We start from the raw sequence: 16660 nt of genomic DNA, 5'->3' as shown, positions 1-16660 counted from the left end.
CAACACTGAGCCCTGAATTCAGCTCTGCACTGTGAGCACAGGGATTCTCTCTCTCCCTCCGTCTCTGTCCCTCCCCACCTCGAAGTAAATAAATAAACATTTAAAAAAATAATAATAAAATACAAAGGAAGAGAGGTGCCTGGGTGGCTCAGTTAGTGGAGCATCTGACTCTTGATTTTGGCTCAGGTCATGATCTCAGGGCCATGGGATCAAATCCTATGTCAGCTTCCAAACTGAGTGTGGAGCATATTTGGGATTCTCTCTCTCTCTACCTCTACCCCTCTCCCCCACTTGCGTATGCGCTAAAATAAAATAAAATAAAATAAAATAAAATAGTAAAGCGAAAAAGAAAGAGAAATCACTCCATTTCAGTGAGTTTATTATCTAAATCATGGGCCATCTCAAGCAACATCTTTTAATGAGCAATAATCCTGGGGAGCCTGGGTGGCTCAGTCAGTTAAGCGTCCAACTTTGGCTCAGGTCATGATCTCACAGTTCGTGGGTTGGAGCCCCGCGTCGGGCTCTGTGCTGACAGCTAGCTCAGAGCCTGGAGACTGCTTCGAATTCTTTGTCTCCCTCTCTCTCTGACCCTTCCCTGCTCACGCTGCCTCTCTCACTCAGAAGTAAAACATTAAAAAAATTTTTTTTAATTAAAAAATATCTAGTGGAGAAGCAGTGTAACTAAGTAGTTGAGAATGTGGGCTCTGGAATCTGGGCTCAGGAATCTGACTTCCCAGGATGGAATCCTCAACCTATCCTCTTTTGGGATCTTAGGCAAATTGCTTCCTCTTGATTTCTCTCTGCCTCAGTTTGCGCATCTGTAAAGTGAGACTACCAAGGGTGACTACGATATAATGCCATTAAGAATTAAACGTGATAAGACATGCAAAGGGCTTCACACAGTGTCTGACACAAAGCAAGTACTCAACAAATAGTGCTTATTAAATATCGAGGCTCATGCAACCTTGTCTCCGTCCAGTGCACATGTAATGCCTCTCAGCTATGATGACAAGCAGTCATGGAGACCTAGAAGAACCCGGCTCAGCGAAAGTGCACGTGTCCTGGGCTATGTGGCATACAAAGTGCCCGGCAAGGGGTAAATTGCTCGGATTGGATATGGGAGCCAAAGAGAACATTTTCAGGCTCAAGGTTATAAACACGTACTACCTCCCATAAGATTATAAGCTCCTGGTCTCTGGCTTTGGATAATCTGATTTACTATAATTCTGAAAATAAAACTCATAAGAGCAAAAGCAGGCTCAGCTATGTGTCTTGGTGGTGGTCAGGAAGAGAGGTGTATTTTTTTAATGTACCAGGAAGATCCCAAGTGATACTTGTTGGGATCTCAAGAGAAATCTCAGAGCTAAAGATAAAATTTGTTATTGCCGGAAAGGTCATAGTTGAAGCTACAGGAGCAGAAAAGATGGCACAGAGTAAAACCTAAAAGGCGAAAATAAGTGGAGCTCAGTGCTACCAGGAAGGAAGCCGGGGCTTGAAAAACGCCACTAGATTTGGTAATTGCGATATCATTGCTGAATTGTTGGTCTTTTTTAATTTTTTAAAATGTTTATTTATTTTTGAGAGAGAGAGAGAGAGAAAGAGTGCGAGCGGAGTTGGAGCAGAGCAACAGGGAGACACAGAATCTGAAGCAGGCTCCAGGCTCTGAGCTGTCAGCATGGAGCCCAATGCGGGGCTCGAACCCGAGAACTGTGAGATCATGACCTGAGCCGAAGTTGGACGCTTAACCGATGGAGCCACCCAGGCGCCCCTCACTGATGAGTTTTAAGAGTTCAGTAGAATAGCTTTAACTGAAGTTACATTTTAAGGGGTTAAGGAGTATGCGGGTGGTAAAAGTTGAAACTGTCAATTTTCAGTAAAGGATGCCAAAATGTAAAAGAGAAGACTAATCTGACATATCTAAAGATTATAAATGCCCAAACATATTATTTTGGGAGGACGGGAGGAGGAGCAGGGATAGAAACTCTTTTCTAACTCATTTGCGCATCCCCAGCCCCTGGCCTACAGACATGCTTAATAAATGCTTATTGAATGAGGGAGCCTTGAATTTAATCAACACTGAATCGCTATATGTTAAAAATACTAAACATGTAACAGTTATTACAGTGGTAATTTGTACACTACAACTGGGACCATTTTTTTCAAGATAAACATTTACATTTCTTGTGGAAGTGTTTGGGGAAGTAAAGTGAGGTCCTGCAGCAGGCCTTGCTATGGGGACCCGGCCTTGGGTACCCCACAGAAATGCTGGCCAATAACTGCTTTAAGTTGTACGTGTCCGATGGCAGGCACTCAGCTGTCTCCAAAGTACTAACTGATGGTTTTCCTTTCAGTTAATGAAGAACTGTCACAGACTACCAGTCATCACCAATACAAACGCAGGGCTGGCTCTTCCCAGTACCAGAGAATGAAACAAAGGTGACTTGGGGACTGGTCAATGGCTAAACACAGCGAATTTCTATGGGTCAAAGAGCAAAAGTCAGCAGCTTAGCTAATAAAGTAAGTTAATACACTCAAACAGCAGCAAAAATAGAAAGAATGCTAAGAGGCTTGTTCTTAACCACATTGAAAAGTGGCAGCTATTATCCAGAGAGACATCTACGAGACTCAGTTAAAGAGCAGTTCATCAGAAAATACAAAGAATGTAAGATTTGCTTGGATGTGGACTGGGCACTTTGCAAGTTTTGACCTTTTATAGGACTCTGTCTACTCTGATGGACACTATTTTTTTAAATTTTTTTAAAAATGTTTTTACTTATTTTTGAGAGAGACAGAGCACAAGTGTGGGAGGGGCAGAGAGAGAGAAGACAGAGAATCTGAAGCAGGTTCCAGAATCTGAGCTGTCAGCACAGAGACCAACATAGACCCAAAACCACGAACTGTGAGATCATGACCTGAGCTGAAGTCAGACGCTTAACCAACTGAGCCACCCAGGTGCCCCTGATGGACACTATTTTTAAAATAAAATTCTTTTGAAAAGTGTTTTATTTAAGTAATCTGTACACCCAGTGTGGATCTCGAACTTACAACCCCAAGATCAAGAGTCACTCAGTCTACTGACTGAGCCAGCCAGGTGCCCCTTCAAATAAAATTCTTAAGCATCCTTATTACATATTCCCAAAGAAGCATATATTATTCTGATTTTACAGGTGATGAAATTCTGGTAGAGAGCAAATGGATAGCAAAAGATGAGTGCCCTGAGAGCTCTGTGGATTCCTCCTGCGCATGTATTCCCACTTCTTCACTTACCATGTGACGACTCTTAAATGGCGCTCTTTCAGACATCATTTCCGGCCCTGAGTTTGCTTCTCTCCCTTTCCCAGCTGCTTTCACAAATTGCATCAGCCTGGTCACAACCCACAAACCAAGCAGAGTCTCTCCATACTTGGTACAGATCACCCATGACTGCAGATTTCAGCAAGAAATGACTTGGAAATACTGGCAATTTGCTGTTGGGCAAAGGGAAGAATAGAACATTCATGTAACTCCGACGGAGACGAATTCAAGCATTTGCTTCTAAAACCAAAACATCAGGGAACTATTTCTAAATACAGAAAGAAGTCAACATTTCACTAGCAGAATTCTTTTTTCGGGGGGAGCCCCAATGGGACAACGTAGATAAATGAAAAAAGGGGGGGGGTAGTTAAAATAGATTGTGATTACTGTTGTGCTCTCCAGTTTTCTAGTTAACATCAACAAAAGATGCTCCCCACGTCCTAAGTGTGAGTGCGGTTATATTCCAATCATTGCATGTGAATCTAACAAGGTATTAGTGTGATTAACTTTATAAAACGTAAAGAGTTTGGCCACCTGGAAGATACGCACCGACTTCTGTAGCGACATACAATCTTACAACAGGTTGTGTGGATGACCAAAAGCAAGAATGCACTCTGGTGCTCGTTTTCTTTGCTCCCCACCCCTCCCCGCTCCAAATTCTTCACACGCATCCAAAGTCATCAGCCTCCATTTGCACTTCTTGTATAATGTGAAACTCAAGTGTTTGAAGACATTTCTGTGTTTTATTGCAGTTAGTTACAATGGAAATGTCTGCTGGGGCTTTCAGACGGAGGTAATTTAAAATAACAGCGCTCATGCCATATGGAAGGAATAATAATATTCTATCAGTTCTGGGAGGGATCTCTTTTTAGCCCCTGATGGAAATCAGATTATGTAAAAATGCTTTCCTGCACAGAAGGCGTGAAGGGATGTAGCGTATTCCCAGCTGCCAGCCAAATCTGTGGTTCGGCCACCAGGGTTGGCTCGGTCCTCTTCTGGAAACAGAGGGGAGGCTGGCTTTTGGCTCTGGTGGGTGTCAGTCCACTGCCTCTGCCTTTCCAGGGAAAATGCAGCCCAGCTCCTGCGGTAAGACGGGAGCTCCAAACGTACGTTTTCAGGGATAAGCATAACCAGGAGTTTAAAGCAAGACCCATTTCTTCTGTTACTGTGGAGAGTACTTTCCAATGAAATCCTGAGTAGATTCATGTTTTTTATATGTAACGAGAAAGAGAAGCATGTTCTAGTTTCTCCACGGAAAGACCAAGCCCCAGGGTGTTGCTATAATCTGCTTGAAGGCACTGCTCCTCAATTTGTGAAATGCACGGAACACGGCCAGTCAGCTTGCAGTCATGCCCTTGCTCTCTTGACAGAGTCCAGAGTTGAAGGTCTTATTCCGGCCTGGGTTCCTGTGGTTCCTCTGCATGGCTCCTGCCACCCAGACCCAGCTGCTTTCTCCTTCCATTACCCTACATTCTGTCCCATCCTGTGCTCCAAAGCCTCTCACCAGGGACCCCGAGTGCTCTCTCAAGGCACCCCCAAAATTCGTAACTATTAAAACACATTTTGGAGGGGCGCCTGGGTGGCTTAGTCGGTTAAGCGTCCGACTTTCGCTTAGGTCATGATCTCGCGGTTCGTGGGTTCGAGCCCCGCGTCGGGCTCTGTGCTGACTGCCAGCTCAGAGCCTGGAGCCTGTTTCAGAGTCTGTGACTCCCTCTCTCTCTGACCCTCCCCTGCTCATGCTGTCTCTCTCTCTCTCCTAGAAATAAAACATTAAAAAAAATTTAAAACACTTTTTGGAAATTAATTTTCTGACTTTAAAAACAAGCTTTAGAACAAATTCTCTTGCGATTCCTGCTGACTTTATAATTAGTGTGCTCATCGGAAGAGACATCTGAGTTTATCAGAATTTACACAATGGTATTTGCCCTGGCAGATGAATGACAAAAAGAACAGAAAACATGCAAAGTATTTTATTGATAATTAACACCCAACAGATTGGGAATTTAAAATATTCTTTCCACTGTTGTTGTTTTAATTTTTAAACCCACATTCCCAAACCCAGATTATTAAGAACAGAGGTTCCAATCTTTCATTTATGTAAGAAAGAAGCCTTTTGAGAATTTGATATGAAAGCCAGGAATTTATTCCTAAGAAACATGCATCTCCCCACAATTTTGCATACATTTGGGGGAAAGTTCCAACCCCTTGAAATCTGTCCAGGGGACTGTGGTTAGGAAGCGTGCAGCCAGTGTGTTCAAGTATTTGCACTGCCTCTTACCCCAGCAACCCTAGCTGCCTCCACGTGGTAGACGATGAGCAGACCATAAGACCCCTGACACTGTGGGGCTCTCAGGAAGTGATGTCCACATACCTCCAAAGCTAAACCTTCTCAAGCTAAAACCTTCTCAATAAACGTCTCAGACCTCTAATAACACAGAATTCTAGGAAAAGCCCTCAGGACACAGCCCAGACTGGCATGATCTTCCATAAATTTGCCAGTAGTGGATTACCCCATGCACGGTGCTGTTATTGCTCACAACGACTATGTTTTGAGGGCATTATTGATCTGGGAGCTCTACTAGGCATTGGATACATTTTTATTTCATCTAACCACCAGAATATCCCTGCACTGAGGTGTATTAGTACCCTCACTTTAGAGATACTTAAGTGCTTTCATTAAAGTCACACACTTCAGTTGCTGAGCAGGGGATTCAAAGGTCTATCTGCAGGATTCTGACACCTTGGTATTGGAAGCAAAGTATCATTTTATACAACCAGAGGCTGCTATAAATCTAATCTGGCACCATAGCTATCCATAGGGTCAGCGTGTTTGTCCCTGTGGCCAAGGGTCAGGAGTGTGGCACCTAGGATTTGTCAGCTGGCCATGTTCTCTTCCGGAGCCAATGCCATACCATGGCTTAATCCCAGCAAGTGTATGAACAGGTGCACACAAGAATCTGTCCAAGGCCATTTTCATATCTGTAAAATTAATCAGGGAATATTCCCTACTCTTACTGTCTCAGCAGTAATATTCACATGTCCTCTCTCCCCTGCAAACATGGAAGACAAGTGGAAACTGATCGGGACACCATACAATGAACAATGTATTCTTCTCTAAGAAGAGAAGGGTTATTTTTTTAGGGTATTTTTTAAGCCTTTTATTAGAGAATACTTTAACGGAATGACATAATAAACCCTTACTTACCAACACCTGGCTTTAGCAATGATCTACTCATGGCCAGTCTGGTTTCATCTAAACCACAACTCACTCCTCCCTACCTATAACTGGATTCTCAATGAGGTTTTCAGGTATCAAATAATTGTGTCCATAAATAAGGAAAAATACTTAATGAAGTCCATGGTGGGCAGTAGTTATGGCTACCGTCTGTTTCATTGCTGGAGTCCCAGTGATAATTATTCCATGAACTGTGCTCTATGCAATGAGTATATCTCCTAAAGGAAAACAGGAGCTACTCTTGATAGTGAAGTACCAAACATCTATCAACTCTACACATATCTAAAAACCAAGCTTATGTTTTATCCAGTGGGGGCCTCTGGAAAATGCACTGTTTCCTGCATTCCACACAGGATCACTGTAAGACTTATGCAAAATGTTACCTATAAAAAAAAACCCATGCAACTAAAAGGCATTCTTGCTTATCACCCTACAATTATATTGTTTTCAAGATAAACAATTAGCACCTGGACATCTCACCTCAATGAACCTTGTTGACCTGCTTTCTTATTCTATCATTCTAATATTCTATTTGGGGTTTTGAAAGCTCAGTTTACAAACAAAAATTATAAATATCCTGAGAGACTTTCTAAGAAATATAAAATATTAGGAACAGCCGCCTTGCTGTTGCAACTACACATGGCATTACTTAATCAACACTGTTCCCAGCTACTCCTTGGGGAATAAGCCCCACAGATGCTCTAGAAGTCTCTGGGACCCCAAGCCCTGTCCTTCCAATCTCAGCGGAATAAAACGGAGTCTTCACTCAAACACTGCATGTTCTAATTGCTGATGCTGCCGTAGACACTTCCTATCAGTGCAATTATCACTGGAAGTATGGACAGAGCTGGTTCTCAAAAATCTCTGGTAAATCCAGCCTCTGCTTTAATATGAACATTATACATACAAGCGTTCTGATGCGAACAAAATATATTCACAAAACCACATTTGGTTCCATAATGTCTCTAAGGCTTGGCTGCTGAGATCGGCTTCTTTAGAGAGCTGTTTCTGTAATAGTTCTGCAGGAAGTGAGAAAGACCTTTCACAAGGTGAGAGATAATTCAGTGGGAACAGATCTCAAAGAAGACGGTTATGCAAATTGTATCTAACACGCTCACTTCAAATGACTAGAGAAAGTCTACATAACATTTTAAAACAGAATATACCCTGTTGGTCATTTGCTGTAGAATGTTTTCAATGGTTAGAAGAAAACTCAGCTTTTAATGTGTCTCGGCAATAGTTTCACAATAAACCACCCTGATTAAACACAGCCCCTTGGCAGAACCCATCCCGCCTGATACATTAAAGTCTATTGGACAAGACAGCAAAACATGAAGAAGAGGATTCAGATGGTACAGCTAACGTATTTTCTATGAACCAAACAAGAAAAACACAAAGAAAAGGAGCAAAATTTTCCCTTGGAGAATCTGTAAAAGCTAGGGTGGATCGTGTAAGCAGGCAGGAGGGATATGGTGCTTTAAACAATGATTTCCAAACTTTCAATGCTGCTTTAGCGATTTCAAATCAGTGATGCTGGCAGCAGCAGCACATTATAAGAGATCTGAATAACAAAAGCTACGTTTTACAACATGTTAGGACTTTAGAATGAAAATAACACTCCAGTTTATTTTTTAAACCCTTATAAAAAGAGAAGTGACTGGTGGCCCTGGGTGGCTCAGTCAGCTAAGCGCCTGGAGCCTGCTTTGGATTCTCTGTCTCCGGCTCGCTCTGCCCCTTCCCTGCTCATGTTCTGTCTGTCTGTCTGTCTCTCTCTCTCTCTCACACACAAAAATTAACATTAAAAATTTTTTTCAAAAAAAAGTGACAAGTTCAGAGAATAAACAAACTTTATTTTATAACAGTATTACAGAAAGCAAAATATCATTTAATACAACTTGAAGCTGCTATAAATCTAATCTGGCATCGTAACTATACATAGGGTCAAAAGCAAAGGAAAAAACGTTCAATACAGTTAATAGGTCCCTATCAGGTCTCTGGTGTCCGCTGGTAAATGGTATAGCTTCCTCACAACCATCAAAATACCACCACAGCCCCTGCTCCTCCCCCGGTGTCCTCAACCCTGTGTGAATCATCCAACTATCCGAAAGAGATATACCTGCTCCGTAACAGAAGGTCAGTTTTACAAGTAGACAAGAAGGTTTAATACAAAGCAAATGTTCTACACAAGTGTGTCAAATAATGGAAAGTACTGAAATTTGGACATGTTAAGAAAGAAAGCACTAAGGTTTTAAGCTGCCCGAATATTTTAGCAGAAGGGAAGCAATGATTTTCTCCTCGTCCTCCCTCCTGTTTCTGGAATGTGGCCGAAGGGCACGTGTCTGAGAAGCGTTGGCACTGTGGTGCGAGAGGGTCTCTAAACACAGTGCACGGTCAGTGAACTTTGTGATTCTCCAGTCTGGACATTGTCTGACTTTCGACTTTTTAGCGCAAAGTCGGAGGACTGGAAAGTCAACAGGGTTCAATATAAAAAATATCCCCAGTGAAATTCTCAAACATTAGAAAATTTTCAAGATGTAAGAAATGCTTTTAATCTGTATTAATGTTTTCTCGTACAGGGTATTGACTGCAATCTGAAAAATCTGTAGATATTTACTGTGAGAATTCGATGGGAAGAATCTGGAAGATAGGAAAGACGCTACTGAAATTAGTCACCAAGTTTCCTTTCCACACAACAGCACCTGTTCAAGTGAACGACACCGTACCAGCTCGGGCTGGCTTTGTTCACTATCATTGGATCAAAATGAGTGATTAAAAAGCAGGTAGTTGTACACAAAGTAAACGGGAAACAAAAACAAAACTCCCTAATTAAAAAAAATAATAATAATCAAGAAGATTTAGAAGTGGTTATAAAACAAAATAATGTATTAAAATGCGAGGGAACAGTATAGACCGGAGCTGTTAAGGTAAGGTTTGGCTGTTGGCATTTCAATTCTTCAGGCTCCTGGTCATGGTTACCAGTCGTAGTATAAATTCACTGAAGCAGTGGTGTGGCATTAAGACTTGGAATGATCAAAATTCTTCAGGTTCACAAAGTTGAATGTTGTTTAGAAAATGCATTTCTAGGAGGAAAAAAGAGACAAGAGTTAAATATTCCAAAGACAGAGACTTGAAAAAAACCTGTAACATCCCATCCAATTCCAAATCAGGTAACCAACAGTTACTATCTGACAAATTCTACAATAAAGAGCATGTTTTACCAGAAGACCAGCTGGTAACGACTATTCCACCGTGGGGGCCTTACAGTATATGGGGGCCTGACGAGCACCCAGGAAACAACTGGCAACTAAGAATGCACACACAGAAAGAGTCAATTATAAAACAGAGGTAATTCATGCATTAAGAATCCAAAAAGGAGAAACCGACGTAGGCTTCAAAGCTAGATTCAGGGAAGGAGGGAAAACAAAGTCCACTCTGACTTCTTTGAAATGAACAGACAAGGTGCTTCAGGAGGGAGAACGGAATGGGGAAAAGAGGCCGGGAAAGGAGCCAGTGAGATGATGTTCAGGGGCATATGCAGAGTAAGAGGGCCGAAGGGGGAGTGAGAATAAATGAGGGATCGTGAGGAAATGGACATTACTGGGAATAGGGAATGATACAGTGAGTAATGGAAAGTCAGGTAAAAAAAAAAAAAATTAGGTCTAGTCTTTAATACTTGACTGACAAGTACAAACTTGATGTGACAAAAACAGAACGAATTTAGAAAGCACGTTCAGATGAAAGAGCAGCTAGCAGTGTGCTGCGATGAGCTGGAGTAGAGGGCGAGANGGGGTGAGTTCATGCAGGGCAGAACAAGCCCCAGAGAGGAGGAGGCTGGTTTTGAGGAAGGCTGGACATGGCCTGATCTACGTTCTGAAAACCTCACTGCAGCTTCAGTGTGATGAACAGGCTACAGGCGGAGAGGAGGGAGACAGGAAGACCATCCTGACTGCTGGATGATCAGGACTCAGATGTGAGTGAGTGCTGTGGAAACCAAGCGAGGAACGGACAGGAACACCTGCTTGAAGAACAATCAGGGGGTGGTGACTGGGAAGAAAGTACCAGAAGAGCACTCTCGTGTCTGGAGTCTGGGACCTCAAAAGCAGAGGGAGAAAGAAAGGTGACCTAGGATCCTAGGACCATGGATATGGATCTGAAGGTTGGCACAAAGGGTTAAGTAAAACTGGCACATGAACTAGTCTTTGCAAGTTTAAGGAAACTGAGAGACAGGGGTCCCGGGGAAGCTCACAATCAAAGGGGGTGCAGACAGAAGAGAGGACTAAAAAAGGAGTAGACAGGGAGATAGACAAAAAATAAGAATGGTCATTAGCCCCGAGAGAAAGTTTTGAGAAGGTAGTTTTTCACTTTTTACTTCAGCTTGGTTGGAAGTTTTGGCAAATGGTAGGTGATTACAGAGGTCAGTGGAAAGTGGTAATTAAGGCCCTTTGCAAGAGATATGGCCCCAAAGTCAATTAGAATGTACACCCCTTTGTCTCAGTAAAATTAAGTCTTGTTTTAATGGAAAAACTCCCCACTATTGAGATTTATCATAAATATTATTCTAGCCTCTTGAGGATAGATTAATCAAATTCATGATCTCCACCTGTTGTCTGCTTTTGGCTATCTCATTACTCATTAGGACTTTGCTGGATTCTTGACATTAGGACTTTGCTTGATTCTTGACAGGGCAGGGGGAGGGGGGCGGTCATCAATGGAAAAAACACAAAGTCATCCTTCTTTAGTTTAGTAATGATGAACAGAAACTTGAGGGCTGGGGAGTGGGAATAGATAAAACTACCAATCACATTGAAATTGGGAGTTATCTGTGACCTTCAGTCACACTATCTATTCTTGCTCTTTATGAGCTGGTTGCTCGGTTCTCTTTGCTTAGTGAATATGCATGGCTTGTGGAAGCCAGCTGCCACTCAGCCCCACTTAGGTTATAGAAAATGAACCTCTCATGTTATCAGTGCCTAGAAATCTACAGAAAGGGTGAGCTTTACGCTCCTTTTCTCCATTTCCTCTACGTTCCATGTCATGTTACTACTCTGAATCTGTTTTCACCAAGAAATAAAAATTTCACTTTAGAAAAGAAAGCTAAAATTAAACTTGTTTCCAAGTCATTAGCAGACAAGTAAACAGGAATCTAGGCATATATAGGATTGAATGAGAGATCTTGATTTCAAAGAACTTCAATGTTTATTGAAATATATGCAGAGAAAAAGACATAGTTACCCATGTGATCTCAAATGTCATTTACTTTCATTTATTCACAATCAAACCACTAGAAAGTAAAACAAACCAATTTCCTTTTCTGGTAGTAAGTATTACAAATGGCAACCTTAACACACTCTTAGAATTCCAAACAGTTTTCAGAATGAAAGAAAATTACATTTATTGTAATTTTAATGTGAAATGCATCCTTTTCCTCATTCCTTAAGAAGCAGTAAATCAAATGTAACTCTGAGCTAATGAGATGTTCATATTTCAGAACATCCAAGTTTCTCACTGTTCTGGGTGAATAGGGAGTAACTTATTGTATGAAGTTTATAAATGAAACATCCACCTATCTTCTTCTAACTGCTTCCTTTAACACATATGGAAATATATTCCCGCAAATAGTACACCTTTGAACAACGAAGGAGAAAAGAGAAGGACAGGATCACCAGTGCCACTAATACACAAGCATCAGACATTTAAATGTTTTCTGTTCTTCTGGCATGTATCTGTGAGAGAGAAAAAAACCTTCATACTTGGTTTTTTCAACAGGTTACATTTTGGCTCTAAATGATTTATTACCCATCCCAATCAAATTGAAGGATAGACACTGATTCTTCATAAGAGCTTCATACAAGAACTTTTTTTTTAAAGGTTTGATTCTACCTCATTCACAATAGTCTGGGCATCTTATTTTGTCAATACAAATTGAGAGGCATTAATTACTGGAGCTGATTACTAGCTTTTTCTCTTTTGGCAACATCGTAATGGTCACCCTGAGTTTGGATAAGATCAAAGCTGTGACATATATGGATTATACATTATGTACGTATTAGAGTTTTGGTCAAGTATACAAAAACTGAAGCCCAAGTCACTGTTTCCATGCTTCAGTTTCCCGCCCCCAGATTATACCATGTCCGTGAACATTATTAACTATACAGTGCCATTCCCTAGCCTATGTCCCCATCTTTTGGCCAGTCAAGGTGGCAAATCCAAATTCTTCAAGGGAATGTACAGTTGCCTACTCCGCCTTAAGTCCTCACAGAGGGTTCTGAACACTCAAATGTGTCGTAGTGTGCCTGGTGCGCAGTGGGAAATCAAATTCACGCACAGGGGTTTTATCACTGATGAAAAGCACGGTCTTAGTGTTTCCACGGAGAGGGGCTCACACGGAGGCTCGAACTTGAGTGTGCACTACTCCAGAAACAGATTCAGTCAATTGCAGAAGGTGCAGTTGTGAAAAAGTATTTGACCCAAACCACTAGAAATACTGCCTGTAAGTGGTAAAGCACTCACCTGAAGGGGACTCTCAATAAGAATGCAAAAATGTGGTTTTTACCCAAAATAATTAAAATAATGCAAGAAACCATAACACTAAGGTTCGGATTAAGATTCAATTATAATAGGGCAGCAGTATAGCCAGAGATCTTGAAAACATGAATAAAACATATATATTTTTAAACATTTTAAAAAAAATTTTTTTAATGTTTTTATTTATTTCTAGGAGTGAGAGAGACAACATGAGCAGGGGAGGGTCAGAGAGAGAAGGAGTCACAGACTGAAACAGGCTCCAGGCTCTGAGCTGGCAGTCAGCGCAGAGCCCGACGTGGGGCTCGAACCCACGAACTGCGAGATCATGACCCAAGCGAAAGTCGGACGCTTAACCGACTAAGCCACCCAGGCGCCCCATAAACATTTTGTTTTTTGAGAGAAAGAGACAGAGCATGAGCAGGGAAGGGGCAGAGAGAGAGAGGGAGACACAGAATCCGAAGGAGGCTCCAGGCTCTGAGCTGTCAGCACAGAGCCCGACGTGGGGCTCAAACCCACAGCAGTGAGATCATGACCTGAGCTGAAGTCGGACGTTCAACCGACTGAGCCACCCAGGTGTCCCATGAATAAAATATTTATGTAAGAGATAATCCAACTCTTTCCCAAATAAAAATGTGGTCCATGCACTCAAGTGTAACGTTCAGCTTTAAATACAACAGTTTATGGATTTCAGTTATTTCTAATGCTAAACCTCTTCCTTGGTCTTTAATTTGAATATTTGATTTTAATTTTTAAACAGAATTTTCATTCTAAGAGGGGTCCTAGAGCCAAAAAAGCAAGTAGGAGAAGTTTCTATTTGGTTACCCCAGGGCACAGCCAATGCTTACCGTGTTGGTCCCACTATAATACAGACCGCCCAGTTCTCCACATCGGTAGACCTGAGGGAGAGACGTTTTCGGGGGGTCATGAAGTCAAGTTATTTCATAATCACACTAGGACATAGTTGTCATTTCCAGGGGGTGGACATTTTCACTGACAGTGCCACACCGGTGAGTACCCCTGTTGGCATCATGACACACAGATCAAAGCAGTGGCACCAAATTGTACTGAAGTCACTGTTTGTTACCACTGTACACTCACAGTGACGTAGAAACAAAGAAAGCAAGGCAGCAGGCAGCTTCACTTAAGGAAGAAAATTACTCTCTTATATCTCAACTGGTGAGTTCCTGTTTTTTTAACATTCTGTGGAATGAAATGGAAAACAGGCATAGAATACTCCTGCTGCAAGGAGGACGACGAAGGTCTAGAGAAAATAAATCATGCTTGGGTTGTGAATTGAAGTCTGCTTTTTCATAACCACCTTCTTTATTTGGGAATTACTGATGGATAAACGATGTTACTCAATTTGGCAGGCATTTTCTTGAAAATGAGGTAAGCCTGGCATTTCAAGAAAAACAATGGACAATTCTTGTGGCCAGTGATAAAATTCAAGCTTTCAGGGGAAAACTGGAATTCTGGAAACCTGCAGTCTGGCCACTATGAGCTTGAGAGCTTCCCAATATTTAAAGGCTCTTCTTATGAGATCAGTGGCAACCGCTGATCTAATTTTTAGTGTCTCACTCATTGTGCCTTTTCCAGGATTCCATATCATTGGAACCACACACCCCCTGCAGCCTTTCCAGAGAGGCTTTTTTCACTACATGATTATTTTTAACTACTTTAATATTTTTAATTTGTTCTATTTAATCTATAATGTATATATAATGTGGTAAATTTATATATAATGTGGTAAATTTCAATAATCTTGATTTTTACTAGGGTGAATTTTGATTGATAGAATTCACTTTGACAAAAGCTCTCTGGGTTCTTCAGTAATATTTAAGAGAGTAAAGTGTCCGGAGACCAAAAAGCTGAGGAATCACTTGTGTAGAATCTGCTGCCTCTAACCTATCACCGTTTCCTTCTCTTGGATAGTGGATTTTTTTTTTTTTTTTTTGTTTCCTTTTCGGTCAAATGGTCAATAGGTCAGCACCTGTTCAGCAAATAGTTCAGGGAAATAACTTTGCATCGCCTGGTTTGGCTCAACATCCTAACGCGGCTACAGTGCTCCTCACAGAGGCTCTCCAGTGGCCCACCTTCAGGTCTCGGACCTGGTTGCCCTCCACCCCCATCTCTGCATCTTCTGAGCGCCACTATATAATGCTCGATAACATACACGCTAACACAATTTCACTTCAAAGACAAAAATTCAGTTGAGTCTGCTGATACCACATTGATTTACTTAAGTATTTTTGCTTTCAAGAGTTGATTTTGAGATGCTTTCTCCAAGTGGATCTTTGTTAAAATAAACAAACAAACAAACAAACAAATGACGTCTGCCTTTCGAGCACAGCTCCTTCCCGTTCCAGAGGAAGGCATCAGGAAGAGCACCTTCTTTCCTTCCACACTGTACATGGCCAGAGATCTCTTTAGGCTTTAAGCCAATTACACTCCCTTACCTTCAAGGAGAGTGATGTTAGTGCTGCCAGCAGGCCAGTTAATTGAGTTTTCTTTAAAACTAACAGTAAATTTTTTTAATGTTTGTTTTTTTGAGAGAGAGACAGAGAGAGACAGGGAGAGAGCGAGCACGAGGAGGGGAGGTACAGAGAGAGACAGAATGCCATGCATGCTCTGTGCTGTTAACACAGAAGCTGATGTGGGTTTCTAACTCATGAACCACAAGATCATGAGCAGAGTCAAAAGCAACAGTCATATGCTTCATTGACTGAGCCACCCAGATGCATGTAAAGCCCACAGTACTTCTTCTATTAGAATCTTTACACTTGACACATTCAAGTCTCTCTTAAAGAATTACTAACCACACAGCAATTTCAGAATATCCTGTCAATTGAAAACATCAATTTTACCTCATTTTTAAACAGGATTATTTTACAAAATATGGTTTTACATGTTCACTTAGCTTTGTATCATAGCTGCAACCTCAAAGACCTTTTATAGAAAATTTTTCTAAAATGAATCATGGTTCAAGTACATTGGTGGGAGTCAGTTATTTGAAAGACCTCCGTCATGAAGCCTTCTGCAAAGCAGTGTATAGTGCGGATTCAGACTGACTGTGGGTCAGCCGAGCGCTGTCATTCACCAGCTGTGTGACTTGGGTGAGAGACTTAACCTCTCTAGGCGTCCGTGTCCTCACCAACACCTCAAATGGCTGTAAGAACTAACTGAAACAATAAATGGCAAAGTTCTCAAACAAAGCTGGGCACAGAGCAGGCAACCAATGACTATTAGCTCATATTATTTTTATACATGTTCATATACTGAATATTTCAAATTTTGTCGGGTTTGCTTCCAAATTAAACTCTGTTCTACTCTTGAAGACAGAGGTGTTAGTTTCCCCATTAATAATTGCCTGAACCAGTGTAATTGTTCCCTTATAGGACCTTTCATCTAATCTAGCACGCTTTCAATCAATCCCACACTCTACTGATGGATCTGACCTTCCTGAAGAACAGTGCGAGGTCTTCTCGGAAATGCCAATCAGAAACTGTATCTCTGGTCAACTTTCATAGCCTTTTTTTTTTTTTTTTTTTTTTTTTACTTTTTTTTTTTTTTTTTTTTTTTTTGGGGGGGGGGGGAGACGGGGGGGGG

At 41.5% G+C, this 16660-nt stretch overlaps 2 protein-coding genes across 13 annotated transcripts in view; one reads left to right on the top strand and one right to left on the bottom strand.

The window, feature by feature from the left end:
- SMLR1 (small leucine rich protein 1) overlaps window positions 1-3000 on the top strand; it is a 13124-nt gene extending 10124 nt beyond the window's left edge. The window contains exon 3 of the mRNA XM_077775990.1: window positions 2352-3000. Coding sequence (XP_077632116.1) covers window positions 2352-2440 — 89 coding nt within the window. The 3' untranslated portion in view covers window positions 2441-3000. The remainder of the gene's footprint in view (window positions 1-2351) is intronic.
- Window positions 3001-8358: 5358 nt separating this feature from the next.
- The window catches only part of EPB41L2 (erythrocyte membrane protein band 4.1 like 2), a 164433-nt gene continuing 156131 nt past the window's right edge, over window positions 8359-16660 (bottom strand). For 11 of the 12 annotated variants that reach the window (XM_077775973.1, XM_077775965.1, XM_077775967.1 and 8 more), the window contains one exon: window positions 8359-9609. The gene's annotated coding sequence lies outside the window, so the exon portion shown is untranslated. Of the gene's footprint in view, window positions 9610-13899; window positions 13951-16660 lie in introns of all 12 variants that reach the window. The other variant, XR_013338066.1, reaches the window with a different exon arrangement.

This window comes from Crocuta crocuta, unplaced genomic scaffold, assembly GCF_008692635.1.
Source record: "Crocuta crocuta isolate KB4526 unplaced genomic scaffold, BGI_CrCroc_1.0 scaffold25, whole genome shotgun sequence".
NCBI classification, from domain to species: domain Eukaryota; kingdom Metazoa; phylum Chordata; class Mammalia; order Carnivora; family Hyaenidae; genus Crocuta; species Crocuta crocuta.
The sequence above is the reverse complement of the archived record's forward strand: the minus strand, read 5'-3'. Positions and strand labels throughout refer to the sequence as shown.